Genomic DNA, 13,835 nt, shown 5'->3' with positions numbered 1-13,835 from the left:
TCAAGGTGCAGATGAAATGAGCTTCAGACTGACGGACTCAATTTCGAACATCCTGCACGGCGCACACCGTGCATGTACACTCAACCCCTGATCACCGTTTGCAGTCTTGCATACAGCCGGCAGCTCGACCCATACCTCTGCCAATCAGGCTGTAGACCAAAAATAATTCAACTCCCGGTTTTTGGCCTTCGTTCGTATGCTCCATGTGCGGAATGGAGCTGCATTTCTGAAGCTGGACCCCAGCCTTTGAACATGTCAGGCAGCTTGGCAGGCTCTGAGCTCTCAAATCCTGTGCCGCTACCACCTTCGTCTTTGCGTATCGGAAAATCGGCAATATTCAGGAGTCTGAGAAAGCAAGGCATTCTCAACTCCTGCATTCTTCGAACTAGCTGACTGGTCAGCGCAAATTGACGATATCCCCTCGGACTGTGCTCCAGCTGCTGGCCAGGCTCCCGCCAAAATGACTCCCTGAAACTGCTCAAGAGTATTTGCCTTCCAACCAGTTCCAAGTCTTCCAAAGGGTGAACACTGGCATGAAATCAATGAAAGCGTTGAACCAGTGTGTATTCTTGGCTTTGCTAGTCAAGGGGTTTTATGACAGTGGCAACGTGCTTGCTCACAACGAAGATCCAGTTGAGCTCGTGCACAAATCCAGCTTGGATGGAACAACAACACAGTATTCAGGCTTTGGTAGACTGCACAGACTCTTTGTATTTGGCGACTCGATCTCCGAAACTGGCTTCTCAACAAACGGTAACACTCCTTCGGCGCAGAATCCTCTCGGCAATCCAGACTTTCCCGGCAACACAACGGCATGGGGTATGAATTGGGTTGGTGCGTTGGTCAAATCTTCGAAAGGTCTGGTTACTTGGAATTTCGCTTCTCCAGGCTCGCCAGTCGACAACAACGTACTGAACGCTATACGGTTTGGCCATTTGCGTGACTTTGCTGAGCAAGTGTCCATTTTCAAGCGTGATTGCACAGGGTCAGGTGCAAAAGTAGATTGGTCCAGCAGTGATTCGCTCTTTTTGTCTATGTATGGACAAATAGATCTGAACATCCTCATGCTTGACGGCTTGCCATTGCTCACAAACATCGATGCGGTTGCTGCATTCGAGAAAAATGCAAAAGCGACAATCGAGAAGATACTCCACAGCTACTTACAAAACTGGGAGCAACTCTACGGCCTCGGTGCACGCAACTTTTTCGCCATCACTCCTATCCAGTTTACGGCTGTGCCTTTCAGTTTGAAGTATGTTCAATTGGCGATTGATCAACACGGCGAACCCATTGGAGACGCTTTTCTTCCTGCCCTGGGTCGTGTTGCTGCGAATCTCAATGACAGGCTTGCAGTCCTCAGCTCTGCCTTCCAGGAAACTCACAGAGGTTCGAAAGTCTTCTTCATGGACGCCACTGCGCTTATGGAGGACGTCATCGCTAATCCAAGCCTTTTCGGCTATCACAAGGTCGACACGTTCTGTCCTACATATCAAAACCTGAGGTATATCAATTCTCAGTATCCAGATCCCCCTACCGAAGCAGCAAAGCTGGCCTGTTCCGGCCTGGATGTCGGTCAGTGGCTGTGGCTCGATGAACATCACCCAACATCGCCCTTTCACGTTCATCTGGCCAAAAGGCTCTATGCTGTCCTGCTGGCATAGACCGCCATGAGCAAAAGTTGATCTATCAAGATATTCCGTCCGTATATGTTATCATTTGAAGCTTTGCGTCGCCATCCATTTTCATGCCCATCTGAATGAAATTCTTGGACGCCGTATGTGAAAGGTAGACGACGACCTGCGAGCCGCACTGGGCGTGCAAGGGGCAAATGCAAGCATGTCTCCTCATTCTTGAGCGTAGACGAGGCTCAGCATACACAAATCGCTATACTGCTGTGCTCAGAAACATTCACTTCCATTACATGGACTCTGTCACGACTGCTCAAGAATAAAGCTTGCATCCTTTACATTACTGGTGTGATGCCAAGACTAAGTTGAAAGCTCTGGTGTCTCTAGCCTTCGCCAGCGCTGTATCTTACAGTGATAATGTATGGGCAAATGGACGATGCGATGGAAAGATATTGGTCATCAATGCCCCATACGGTGGCATTTGACAACACGGCAGAATGACCTCTCAGGAGAGCAGATGGCCAGTAGCCAATGAGAGCTTGGAGAGCTTGCAAACGTTCTTTTCAGGAGAATTGCACTTGGTCCGAGCCCTCGCATACGATCTTTAGATTGCTAGTGACGAGCTGGCTCCTGAATGCATTGCTAACCCCCTACCAATATGCCGACTGTATAAAAAGGTTCTGCCACCCTGGCAAAAGTGACAGCTCAAAATTTGGAAGCAGTACAATGAAGATGGTAGCAGGCACTAGCAGTTCAGTCATCTTGGCCCTGTTTTTGCTTTGCAGTGGCCATGCGCTTGGACTCAAGGGGGATGAGACCGAGGACAATCATCTGGTCAGTCGCAGCCTTGATGCGTCGCAAACGGAGTCTTTCTTCGATAAACTTCACACACTCTTCATTTTTGGCGACTCGATCTCCGATACTGGGTTTGATCCGTCTGGTGACGTTCCCTCACCTGTGAACCCTCTTGGGAACCCAGATTTCCCTGGCAAGACGACTGCATGGGGCCCAAACTGGGTTGGATTGTTGACGGGTTACAGCAAAACGTTGGTCGCCTGGAACTTTGCCAAGTACGGCTCCGTGATCGACAAGGCTCTCCTGAAGTCTTCGCGATCCGACTTTTCCGATCAGCTGTTAAAGTTCACGACCTACTGCACCGGGAAAGAATTCAAAGTCAAGTGGACGAGTGAAGATGCCCTTTTTTTGACAATGTTTGGTCAAAATGACCTGACTGTGCTGATCGATCGACACCTCCCGGACATGAAGTCTGTTGAAGACATTCAAGATTTTGAGGAGGCCGCTATGGATATGACACTCCACATCATGGACCACTACATGGATGCATGGGCTACTCTCTACGATTACGGTGCGCGCAAGTTTGTCGCCATCACGCCCATAGAGTACGTGGCTGTTCCAGATACGCGGAAACGTGTCGCTGATCTGCACGCAACGATTGACAAGGAAACAGGCAACAAGAAGCAGGGCAAACTCATTGCAGACAAATTTCTTGAGGCCTTGAAGCATATCGCTTCAGATTTCAACAGCAAGCTCGCAGCACTTAGCCATCTCTTCCCGAGCTTGTACCCAGGGTCGACCACTTTCTACTATGACGCCACTTTGCTGATGGACCAGGTCATTACCGGTACACGAAAATGCGGCTACAAAAACTTGGTCAATTTCTGTCTTGACTATCAAGCATTGAAGTCTACTAATCCCTGGTATCTATACCGCCCTCATGAAGCGTTGAGAAACTGCAAAAACTTGAGGGTCGACCAGTATCTGTGGCTTGATGCTTTGTATCCGACGTGGCCATTTCATGGCATCTTAGCTGCAGAGATTCACGCGATGCTATCGAACGTTTCCCAGATGAGCATCTCATAGTCTCTGTTTTCCATCTTTGCTTATCGCTTATCACTTTCTCACTTGACAATTCACTTACCTTTTGAAGTTGAAGTTGACGGGTTCGTTTTAGCTGATTTCCAGCTGAACACCTGCTCCCTCTGGTCGAGTGAAGAAGCACAAATTGTTCAAAAAGCTCCTTGATATTCTGCTGGCTTAGAGCTTCATAAACAAAAGCTGATCTACCAAAATATTCCGTCCGTAATTGTCATTTATTGAAGCTTTGCCGCGCCAGACATTTTCATGCCCATCTGCACGAAATTCTTCCTCGCCGTAAGTGCACGGTAGACGACGCTCACGAGCCGCACTGCACTGTGCGTGCAAAGGACAAATGCAAGCTTGTCTCCTAATACTTGGGCTGAGACGAGGCTCATTGATTGAAAGGCTAGCTTACGCAAATCTCTATACTGCTGTGCTCCAAAAGTCAGTTCCATCAGATGTACTCTGTCACGACCGCTCAAGAACGAAGCTTACATCCTCCATGTTGCCGGTGTGATGCCAAAGCTCTAGTGTCTCTAACTTTGACCAGAGATGAAGCTTGCAGTGTTAATGCGTTGGCTCATGAAACGCGATGCAGCCATACGGGCCATCAATGCCTCAAATGGAGGCAATTAATAACACACCAAGATCGCCCTTGCGGATAGCAGCTGGCCAGTGGCCGATGACTCAATGAGAGCTTGAATGCGTTCTGGTCAGGAGAAGTGCACATGGTCCGAGCCCGCGAAGACGAGCTCAAACTTCCAATTACGAATCGGCTCCTGATTGCACTGCTAGCCCCTTGCCAATATGCAGACTGCATAAAGAGCTTCTGCCACCCTGGCAAAAGTGACAGCTCAAAGATTTGGAAGCACTACAATGAAGATGGTAGCAGGCAGTTCAGTCATCTCGGCCCTGTTTTTGCTCTGCAGTGGCCATGCGCTTGGAACCAAGGGGAATGAGACCGAGGACAATCATGTGGTCAGTCGCAGCCTTGATGCGTCTCAAACGGAGTCTTTCTTCGATAAACTTCACACACTCTTCATTTTTGGCGACTCGATCTCCGATACTGGGTTTAATCCGTCTGGTGACGTTCCCTCACCTGTGAATCCTCTTGGGAACCCAGATTTCCCTGGCAAAACGACTGCATGGGGCCCAAACTGGGTTGGAGTGTTGACGGGTTACAGCAAAACGTTGGTCGCCTGGAACTTTGCCAAGTACGGCTCCGTGATCGACAAGGCTCTCTTGCCTTCTGAACGGGCCGACTTTACCGGTCAGCTGTCGCAGTTCAAGACCTACTGCACCGGGGAAAAACGCAAAGTCAAGTGGACGAGTGAGGATGCCCTATTCCTGACAATGTTTGGACAAAACGACCTGACTGAGCTGATTGATCAGCTCTCCACGAACCTGAAGACTGTCGAGGACATTCAACGTTTTGAAAAGGCTGCTAAGGATATGACACTCCACATCATGGACCACTACATGGAAAACTGGGCTACTCTCTATAAAAACGGTGCGCGCAAGTTTGTCGCCATCACGCCCACAACGCCCACAAAGTACATGGCTGTGCCAGATACACTACAACGTGTCGCTAAATTCAACGCAGCGATTAAGAAGGAGCACGGCATGAAGCAGGGCAAACTCATTGCAGACACATTTCTTGCGGCCTTGACAGGTATCGCTGCAGATTTCAACAGCAAGCTGGAATATTTCAGCCATCTCTTCCCGCGCTCGTATTCAGGGTCGACCGTTTTCTACTATGACGCCACTTTGCTGATGGACAGGGTCATCACCCGTACAAGAAAGTCCAGGTACGAGATGTTTGCACATTTCTGTCCTGACTTTGCAGCACTGCCTATCGACTCAGAGCATCCAGCGTATCCAGACCCTCCTTCTCAAGCAGCGCTTAAGGCATGCAAGAAGTTGAGGGTCGACCAATATTTGTGGTTTGATGCTTGGCATCCAACGTCGGGTTTTCATGGCATGTTGGCTGCAGAGTTCTACAAATTGCTATCGACGTTTGGGAGTCTCGTCTGAGCATCTCATAGTCGCTGTCCTCCCGTATCACTTATCACTCATCACTTTGTATCTTGATACTTGAAGTTGAAGTGGACGTGGACGTGCTCCTTCCATCTGATCTCCAGCTGGACACGTCCTCCTTCCGAGCGAGTGAAGAAGGAAGCACAAGTAGGCCAAAAGGTTCCATCAAGTCCTGCTGGCATAGATGACCATGAGCAAAAGCTGATATACCAAAGTACATCGTCTGTATATATTATGATTTGAAGCTTTGCTTCGCCAAACATTTGCATGCCCATCTGAACGAAATTCTTAGTGGACGGTAGACGACGACCTGCGAGCCGCTCTGTGCAAAGGGCTAATGCAGGCATGTCTCTCAGTACTTGAACTTAGACGAGGCTCAATGAATGAAAGGACAGCCTACACAAATCTCTATACTGCTCTGTTCAAAAGAGTCACTTCCATTATATGACACTGTCACGACTGCTCCAGAATCGAAGCTTGCATCCTTCTGTTGTGATACAAAAGCTCTTTTATTTCTGATCTTTGCCAGCGTGAAGCTTGCAGTGGTAATGTGTTGGCAAATAGGCGATGCGATGCCGGCTTATGGGCCATCAATGCCCCATATAGTGGCAAATGACAACGAAACAGATTCGCCCTTGCGAATAGCAGCTGGCCAGTGGCCGATGAGAGCTTGAGTGCGTTCTGGCCAGGAAACATGGTCCAAGCCCGCGGATACGAGCTCAAACTTCCATTTACGAAGTGGCTCCTAATTGCACTGCTAGCCCCCTACCCCGATATGCAGACTGCATAAAGAGCTTCAGCCACCCTGGCAAAACCTACAGACCAAAGGCTTGGAAGCAGTGCAATGAAGAACGTAGCAGCCAGCACAGTCATCTTGGCCCTGTCCTTGCTCTGCAGTGGCCATGCGCTTGTGCTCAAGGGGAACAAGAGCGCAGACAATCATCTGGTCAGTTGCAGCCTTGATGCGTCTCAAACGGAGTCTTTCTTCGATCAATTGCACACACTCTTCATCTTTGGCGACTCGATCTCCGATACTGGGTTTGATCCGTCTGGTGACGCTCCCTCGCCTGCGAACCCTCTTGGGAACCCAGATTTCCCTGGCAGGACGACTGCATGGGGCCCGAACTGGGTTGGAACGTTGACCAAGGAGTACAGCAAGACGTTGGTCGCCTGGAACTTTGCCAAGTACGGCTCCGTGGTCTACAACGCTTTTCCGAACTCTGAACGACCCGACTTTACCGGTCAGCTGTCGCACTTCATGACCTGCTGCACCGGGAAAAAACGCAAAGTCAAGTGGACGAGTGAGGATGCCCTATTTCTGACAATGTTTGGACAAAACGACCTGACTGAGCTGATTGATCATCTCTCCACGAACCTGAAGACTGTCCAGGACATCCAACGTTTTGAAAAGGCTGCTAAGGATATGACACTCGACATTATGGGCCGCTACATCGGCAAATGGGCTACTCTCTACGAAAACGGCGCGCGCAAGTTTGTGGCCATCACGCCCACAAAGTACATGGCTGTGCCAGATACGCTGAAACGTGTCGCTGATTTCAACGCAGCGCAGGGCAAACTCATTGCAGACACATTTCTTGAGGCCTTGACGAATGTCGCTGCAGATTTCAACAGCAAGCTCGCAGCACTCAGCCATCGTTTTAAAAGCATGAATCCAGAGTCGACCGTTTTTTACTATGACGCCACTTTGCTGATGGACCAGGTCATTACCAAAACCAGAGTATCCAGCTACGAAGACATGGTCCATTTCTGTCAGTATTATAAAGGACTGCCTATCAACTCAACGACACCAGTATATCCAGACCCTCCTTCTCCTGCAGCGTACAAGGCTTGCAAGAAGTTAAAGGTCAACGTGCATCTGTGGCTTGATGCTTGGCATCCAACGTGGCTCTTCCATAGTATTTTGGCTGAAGAGATTCACACGATGCTAGCGAAGTTCCCTGTCTGAGCACCTCACAGTCGCTAATCTCCCGTATCACTTATCATTTACACTTATCACTTATCGCCTTTTACTGCTTCCATCTGATCTGCCGTGTTGTGACTGTCTTTTCTGCCAAACACGAAAATTGCCCGCCAGCCAGACACGTGCTCGTCTTTCTCTGGCTGCGGGCGAGTGAAGAAGCGCAGGCAGCAGGAAGCACTCAACCACCTCGACAACTTGTAAGTCAATCCATCCTCTGCTGCTACAAGGCTGCCTGGAGTCGACGTACATCCATACTGCGCATCGACCCACGCATCCTTTTTGTTCTGCCAGACGAAATATACAGGAACAATAAAGACTGACAATCTGCTCTAGACAATGGCCATCAAGCACAACAACATCTTGGCGCACAACCACTTCCGCAAGGAGTGGCAGTCTCGCGTCACCACCTGGTTTGACCAGCCAGGACGCAAGCTCAGGAGACGCCGTGCTCGTGTGGCAAAGGCTGCCCGTGTTGCTCCCCGGCCAACCGACTCGCTGCGCCCTGTCGTTCATTGCCCAACAGCAAAGTACAACATGAAGGTGCGTGCTGGACGTGGTTTCTCTCTTCAGGAGCTCAAGGCTGCTGGTATCCCACGCAAGTTTGCCAAGACTGTTGGCATCTGCGTCGACCACCGTCGTCAGAACAAGTCGCAGGAGTCTCTCGATGCAAATGTTGAGCGTCTCAAGGCATACCAGGCACAGCTTATCCTCTTCCCTCGCAAGCACGGCAAGGGCAAGAAGGGAGATGCTGATGCAGCCACCATTGCAGAGGCTAAGCAGGTTGCCAACACCGCCAACTTCCCCATCTCGCAGCCCAAGCTCGACCTTGAGCCCCGCGCCATCACTTCAGAGGAGAAGGAGGGATCTCGCTACCACGACTTGCGTATGGCTCGCTCCAACGCTCGTCTTGCCGGTAAGCGTGAAGCTGCCGCCAAGAAGGCGCAAGAGGAGGCAGATGCCAAGGCCAAGGCCAAGTAAGATACTACAGCGTATCTACTTTAATGTCCTTTCACCCTTGCTTTACCTGCGTCTCCTCATTTCTGCTGTCTTCGTTGTCAGTCATCCCGCTCACTCAAGCATCACTTATGATCTGAGTTGAGATACATCATCACGGCGACTGATTGTGTGCCTGTGCCCATACAAGCTGCAGTTTCATACTCATCAAAATCAAAGAGCATTCACTTCCATCGTGCCATCCTTATCCTTGACTCTTGACCTTGATCCTGTTTCTTGATTTGAAATTTATTTCGTCGCGCGACATGACGAACACCACGCATCAGACTCTACATCCTACACAAGCTGCCTGCCTTTTGTGACCCAGCGCCTCAATCTAGCAGTGATACCGTCTTCTACTTCATCTGGATACAGCGCAGCACAGTGTTCCATCTCTGCTGAGCGCAAGCACAAGAATGGACGATTTGGCCAGCGACGTTGCACACCCTAGGCCCACATCAGATACGCGCCATGACGCAGTCAGTACGGCCGCCGACGAAGACTTTTGCAGAGTCTGTCGCTCAGAAGGCACAGACGACGATCCGCTCTTTTACCCATGCAAGTGCTCTGGCTCAATTCGATATGTCCATCAAGACTGGTAATTCACTAAGCTACAAGATGCAATCACAAGACAACTAACCATCTGCAGCTTAATGGAATGGCTGCAACACTCAAAGAAGAAACACTGTGAGCTTTGCAAGACACCTTTCAAATTCACAAAAGTCTATGAGACAAATATGCCGCGTATCCTACCCTTGCGACACCTCTCAAAGACGCTCTTTCGAGATGCAAAAGTCTTCACGGTGCTCATACTACGCTGGCTGCTTGTGTCGTTTGTATGGCTTGGCTGGCTACCCTACTGCACGCGTCATATCTGGAATGGAGGTCTACGCTTCGGTGAGTCAATGACATTCTTCTATACCCTGCTAGGCATCCTTCCCTGGCCCAGCAAAACGGACTCGTCAGCAGCAGCTTCCACAACAACAAGCGTCGTCGATACTACAGAAACGATCGTTGCGAATACAACAGCAGCGATCCGTGATACATTCTTGCCGTCACCACTCCATAACCTGACACAATCAGAATACGTCAATCGCGTGATTGCGGATGTTTTTGAGGGGCAAGTCATCACGTCCATCATTATCGTTGTTTTTGTCGTTGTCTTTTTGATTCGGGAATGGATTGTTCAGCATAATGCAGAGATGCTCGCTGAAGCAGGTCCATTTGCACCACCCGTCCAAGTCGATGATGTGGATGTTCTCCAACGACGCGAACAACGACGTCAGCTTGCACTGGCGGAAGTCGAGCAGCATCGAGAAGCAATGAGAATATTCGATCCAGTACGGCTTGTCGGTCAAGACCCCGACGTTGTTGATGACGACCATGCAGTCCCTGTCGATGCATTGGCAAATGGAGACAATGCCTTGCAACCTATGGGACAGCATCTCGTGAATGCCGAGGCCCCTGAGGGTGGCCCGATAGAGCGGCAAGGCAACGATACCGTCCGTGCAATAAACGACACACGCAGTCAAGCACGACTCAATGATCCACAATACGACGATGCAATGGCAACAGCCACTACGAATGGGGACGACAATGCAGAACACCGTACGACAGCCGAAGAGCGAGCACTGCGGCGTGAAGCGGCGTTACGTCGAGCTGAGCAACGATTCGAGGATCAGGAACGTCGTCGAGGTGCAGAGATTGGGTTGTTGGGTGCTACTGCGCCTTCAGCATCCGTGAGTCAAGCAGCTGAGGACGCGTCAGAGCGTAGAATGACACGGTCGGCGAGTAGGACGCTAGCACTTGAACGACAACTTGCTCAACAATCTGGTACAGCGACCGTTGAAGAGGCGCGTCAACGCGCAGCACGGGAACGCAGTGCAGAGCGGAAAGCGTGGGATGCACGTAGGGAAGCGGCTGGTGATGGTCGATTTGATGAGCAGTATCCTGATTCGCCTATGCCTCTTCCTGCGCAATTGGCAGAGGAGGACGGAGAAGAGAATTTCTACCTGAATGGTGGAGAAGCTGCAAATTTGCTGGATATGCCTGATGTACGAGGCTCAAGCTCACGGGCTTTCGCAAATACTGCCGCGTATGTGAACGACCCTGCATCAGGCAATCTCATGTCAGAGAACGATTTTCTAGAGATGCTCAGAACCGGTCGAAATATGGCCAATGACGACGTCCTCCTGGCAAGTCTTCGAGTAATCATTGCTACCACGCTGCAAGGAACAAATATTGTCGAACGGCCCGAGTCACACTCCAGGGACGAGACCTTCGACATCTTGGTGCATCGGTTGGTTGAAATTGAGAGATCGGCATTTGTATCAGATGTTGATCTCGACTGGCAACGGCAAGTTGCCATTCAGTTTGAATTGCGAGACACGAACCCTCACTACCGAGCGATTGCGCTTTCAGACTTGATAGCCGGCGTCGAGCGTGGCATTCAGGCCCAATATGCAGAACCAGAGCGACAGTTTCCTCCAGTGCAACATGTTGATGTTGCTGTCAATGCAGCGCAGCAGGCAGAGGATGCCCTTTTTGACGAGATGGAAGCGGCAGAAATGGATGAAGATATCGAAGGTCTCTTGGAACTCGTCGGTGTACGTGGCCCAATCATCAACTTGCTACAAAACTCCATGCTCGTTGTTGTGCTCATCTCAACATTCATCTTCTTTGGCATCTCCATCCCATATATGTTTGGTCGAGGCATACTCGCGGCAATCTGGGATCCACAAGCCTATGTGATGAACTGGATCGGGATCTACAAAGATATTGCGAGTCTTGCTGCTCAATCGGTCCGCGATGTCTACTTCCTGCTGGCTCTTGCAATCAGCCTCATGTATGTCGCAATGCTCTCTTTGATCCAATTTTCCGCTCCGATGTTTCGGCCTTTGTTGCCATACGTCCGACGCTCACCATTTGCTCTTTGGGTCATCAAGAAGTTCCTAGATGTTGACTTCTGGTTGAGCGATGCAGTCCCACGCATGCTCAAAAGTGCCGAGGCAAGTAGAAATCGAACCACTGCATCTGTGTTGGATACATCGATCGACCTATTAAAGACTTCAACGGCAGACAACACCTTTTGGAAGCCTGTGGCGGAATTACTCGGCCCACTTGGAAATAACAGCCACCTGAATGCCTTCGTCAAGCGTGCGTTTACCGCATTTTCTCCCAGAGCCAACGCCATCATTACTGGCTATGCTGTCATCGGTCTCACGGGCGCCTTGTATTTGAAGCTCAATCGACGCGTCACATGGTCAGAGACTGGTCGTCAAGTGGAAGTTGCCCTTCGCGCCATGATTCGGCAAGCTGGGTACGTGCTGAAATTCATCATCATTCTCGGTATCGAGCTGGCCGTCTTTCCCTTATACTGCGGCGTCTTGCTGGACTTGATTTTGATTCCCCTCTTTACAACTGCAACAATCGCTGATCGCATCAATTGGCTGGCCCAGTACCCTTTCACAAGCAGCTTTATACATTGGTTCGCGGGAACCATCTATATGTTCCACTTTGCCTTGTTCATCTCCATGTGCCGACGCATCGTGCGGCCTGGTCTGCTCTTCTTTGTGCGCGACCCGGATGACCCAGAGTTCAACCCAATCAAGGAAATCTTGGAACGACCTATTCGTTCACAAATGCGCAAGATTGGACTAAGCATCTGCATCTACGGCACTTTGATTGTCGGTGGTGTCGGGAGCGTTGTCTTTGCCGTGAGACGCTGTGTACCTGGCTTGTTGCCTCTGCACTGGACATTCAAGGGACACATCACGCCCGTCCCAGTTGACGCACTCGTCTTTCAACTTCTCCTCCCAGCCTTTTACCGTTACTTTGATTTGAGTCAACGTTTCCAAACAATCTGGAAGAAGTGGTTCACCTTGTCTGCGAGCAAATTGCGACTATCATCTTTTATTATGGGTCATCGAGTTATTGAAGAGGAAGATCGTGTCAAGCAAGGGGACAAGTACACTGTCCGAGGATCGTTCAGGCGTGTGCCACAAACTGATTCGATTCCGATGCGCAAGCTCCAACGACCGATGATCATGCGTGTCACTGAAGACAATGTACTTCTTGACAAGAAGGGAGAAGAGGTGGACGATACACGAGAGGATCCAAATTACACCGTGGTCTATGCTCCGCCGGCGTTCAGGCTTCGAATCTACCTGTTTCTACTATCTGCATGGTTCTTTGGTGCAGCGGCAGGTGTTTCCGTCTGTGTCATTCCTTTGCTCTTTGGTCGAAAAGCGGCTCAGTCCTTGGCACCAGGCGTTGTTGTCAACGATGTCATTTCATGGTTGTATGGCACCTTCGCCCTCATCATGGCTCTAGGGCTCTTTAGTGGCCTGGCTCGTGTTGTCACTGCTCTCTCCCACGTCAAGCAGCTCATGGAGCATCCAGAACAGGTTGCTGCCAAAATCAGTCAAGTGCTGCGGTTTGCGGTCAAATGGCTCTACCTGGGCAGCAGCTTCGGGGTGATGATCCCTCTTGCAATTGGCCTGTGCATGCGTGCCTACATCTACTCACCACTAGCACTCTTGAAGCCTTCGAATATGGTACCAGTCATCTCCATCATGCATGATTGGTTGATTGGTGCAGTTTACATCGTCATCATTACTCGTGTCGCTTTGTACATGCCTGGGTCACAGATGGCCACTGCCATACAAGCTGTCGGTCAGAACAACTGGACAGAGGGCTGGCGAAACCCACAGATTGGTGTAGCGACGCGGCGCCTCATTGCACCTGCTTTGGCGAACTTGCTGGCCGCTCTGCTTGGACCTGCGGCGCTTGGCTTCCTTGCTCTCAAGACACACTATCGACATGCAAGTGCAGAAATGAGTGCCATTGTCATGCGAATGTCTTATCCTTCTGCCGCACTGGCAGCAGCTGCCGTCTCGATGACCAAAGTTGGGCAGATTGTGTGGCGTCGATACCGTCAACGCATCCGAGATCATGTCTATATGAAGGGGTCTGTGCTACACAATTACAAGGCTCGCTCTCCGCCAGCTGCCGTGCTGCAGAAGACTGAAGGCATCCCTGTGCTCCCAAATCAGACGATTGACGAGCAGATGCCAGCACTGGCCAACTAGGTCACGGTTCGTAGACTTTGCTTGGCACATATAGCCGTGCATTTATAGATTACCATGATGAACCCATGGACAGTATCACGGATGGTCAGCTGTAAGGGAGCTCATCATTTGATCCTCAAACTCCATGATAAGTCACTTATCGAGAACAAGCTTTACAAGGTTGTACAATGTACATGTAGTCGAGACTCGAGATGCGGGACTAATTCAGAAAATAATCTCGCACCGCAG

The 13,835-nt window shown here is 50.3% G+C and overlaps 7 protein-coding genes across 7 annotated transcripts; all 7 read left to right on the top strand.

Moving 5' to 3' along the window:
* The first annotated feature begins 189 nt into the window (after positions 1-189).
* Positions 190-1,738, top strand: BCR37DRAFT_47656 (uncharacterized protein). Its single transcript, XM_040872331.1, has one exon. It carries the CDS (start codon positions 534-536, stop codon positions 1,659-1,661), a length of 1,128 nt encoding a protein of 375 aa, XP_040724942.1. The 5' UTR covers positions 190-533; the 3' UTR covers positions 1,662-1,738.
* A 65-nt stretch (positions 1,739-1,803) lies between these two features.
* On the top strand, positions 1,804-3,669 carry BCR37DRAFT_380457 (uncharacterized protein). Its single transcript, XM_040869496.1, has one exon. The coding sequence runs from the start codon at positions 2,160-2,162 to the stop codon at positions 3,507-3,509; it is 1,350 nt and encodes a 449-aa protein (XP_040724941.1). The 5' UTR covers positions 1,804-2,159; the 3' UTR covers positions 3,510-3,669.
* Positions 3,670-4,277: 608 nt separating this feature from the next.
* Positions 4,278-5,557, top strand: BCR37DRAFT_47645 (uncharacterized protein). The gene has a single exon (XM_040872330.1). It carries the CDS (start codon positions 4,383-4,385, stop codon positions 5,538-5,540), a length of 1,158 nt encoding a protein of 385 aa, XP_040724940.1. The 5' UTR covers positions 4,278-4,382; the 3' UTR covers positions 5,541-5,557.
* A 298-nt stretch (positions 5,558-5,855) lies between these two features.
* Positions 5,856-6,302, top strand: BCR37DRAFT_47640 (uncharacterized protein). Its single transcript, XM_040872328.1, has one exon. The coding sequence runs from the start codon at positions 5,927-5,929 to the stop codon at positions 6,215-6,217; it is 291 nt and encodes a 96-aa protein (XP_040724939.1). The 5' UTR covers positions 5,856-5,926; the 3' UTR covers positions 6,218-6,302.
* BCR37DRAFT_47641 (uncharacterized protein) lies at positions 6,303-7,533 on the top strand. The gene has a single exon (XM_040872329.1). The coding sequence runs from the start codon at positions 6,388-6,390 to the stop codon at positions 7,507-7,509; it is 1,122 nt and encodes a 373-aa protein (XP_040724938.1). The 5' UTR covers positions 6,303-6,387; the 3' UTR covers positions 7,510-7,533.
* Positions 7,534-7,692: 159 nt separating this feature from the next.
* On the top strand, positions 7,693-8,712 carry BCR37DRAFT_410238 (60S ribosomal protein L13). Its single transcript, XM_040872174.1, has 2 exons — positions 7,693-7,721; positions 7,858-8,712. The coding sequence occupies exon 2, from the start codon at positions 7,861-7,863 to the stop codon at positions 8,500-8,502; it is 642 nt and encodes a 213-aa protein (XP_040724937.1). The 5' UTR covers positions 7,693-7,721; positions 7,858-7,860; the 3' UTR covers positions 8,503-8,712.
* A 73-nt stretch (positions 8,713-8,785) lies between these two features.
* BCR37DRAFT_413998 (uncharacterized protein) lies at positions 8,786-13,734 on the top strand. Its single transcript, XM_040872255.1, has one exon. It carries the CDS (start codon positions 9,171-9,173, stop codon positions 13,605-13,607), a length of 4,437 nt encoding a protein of 1,478 aa, XP_040724936.1. The 5' UTR covers positions 8,786-9,170; the 3' UTR covers positions 13,608-13,734.
* Positions 13,735-13,835: the final 101 nt, after the last annotated feature.

Source organism: Protomyces lactucae-debilis (assembly GCF_002105105.1).
Source record: "Protomyces lactucae-debilis strain 12-1054 chromosome Unknown BCR37scaffold_11, whole genome shotgun sequence".
In the NCBI taxonomy this organism is placed as follows: Eukaryota; Fungi; Ascomycota; class Taphrinomycetes; order Taphrinales; family Protomycetaceae; genus Protomyces; species Protomyces lactucae-debilis.
This window is presented reverse-complemented; position numbering and strand designations above follow the sequence as displayed.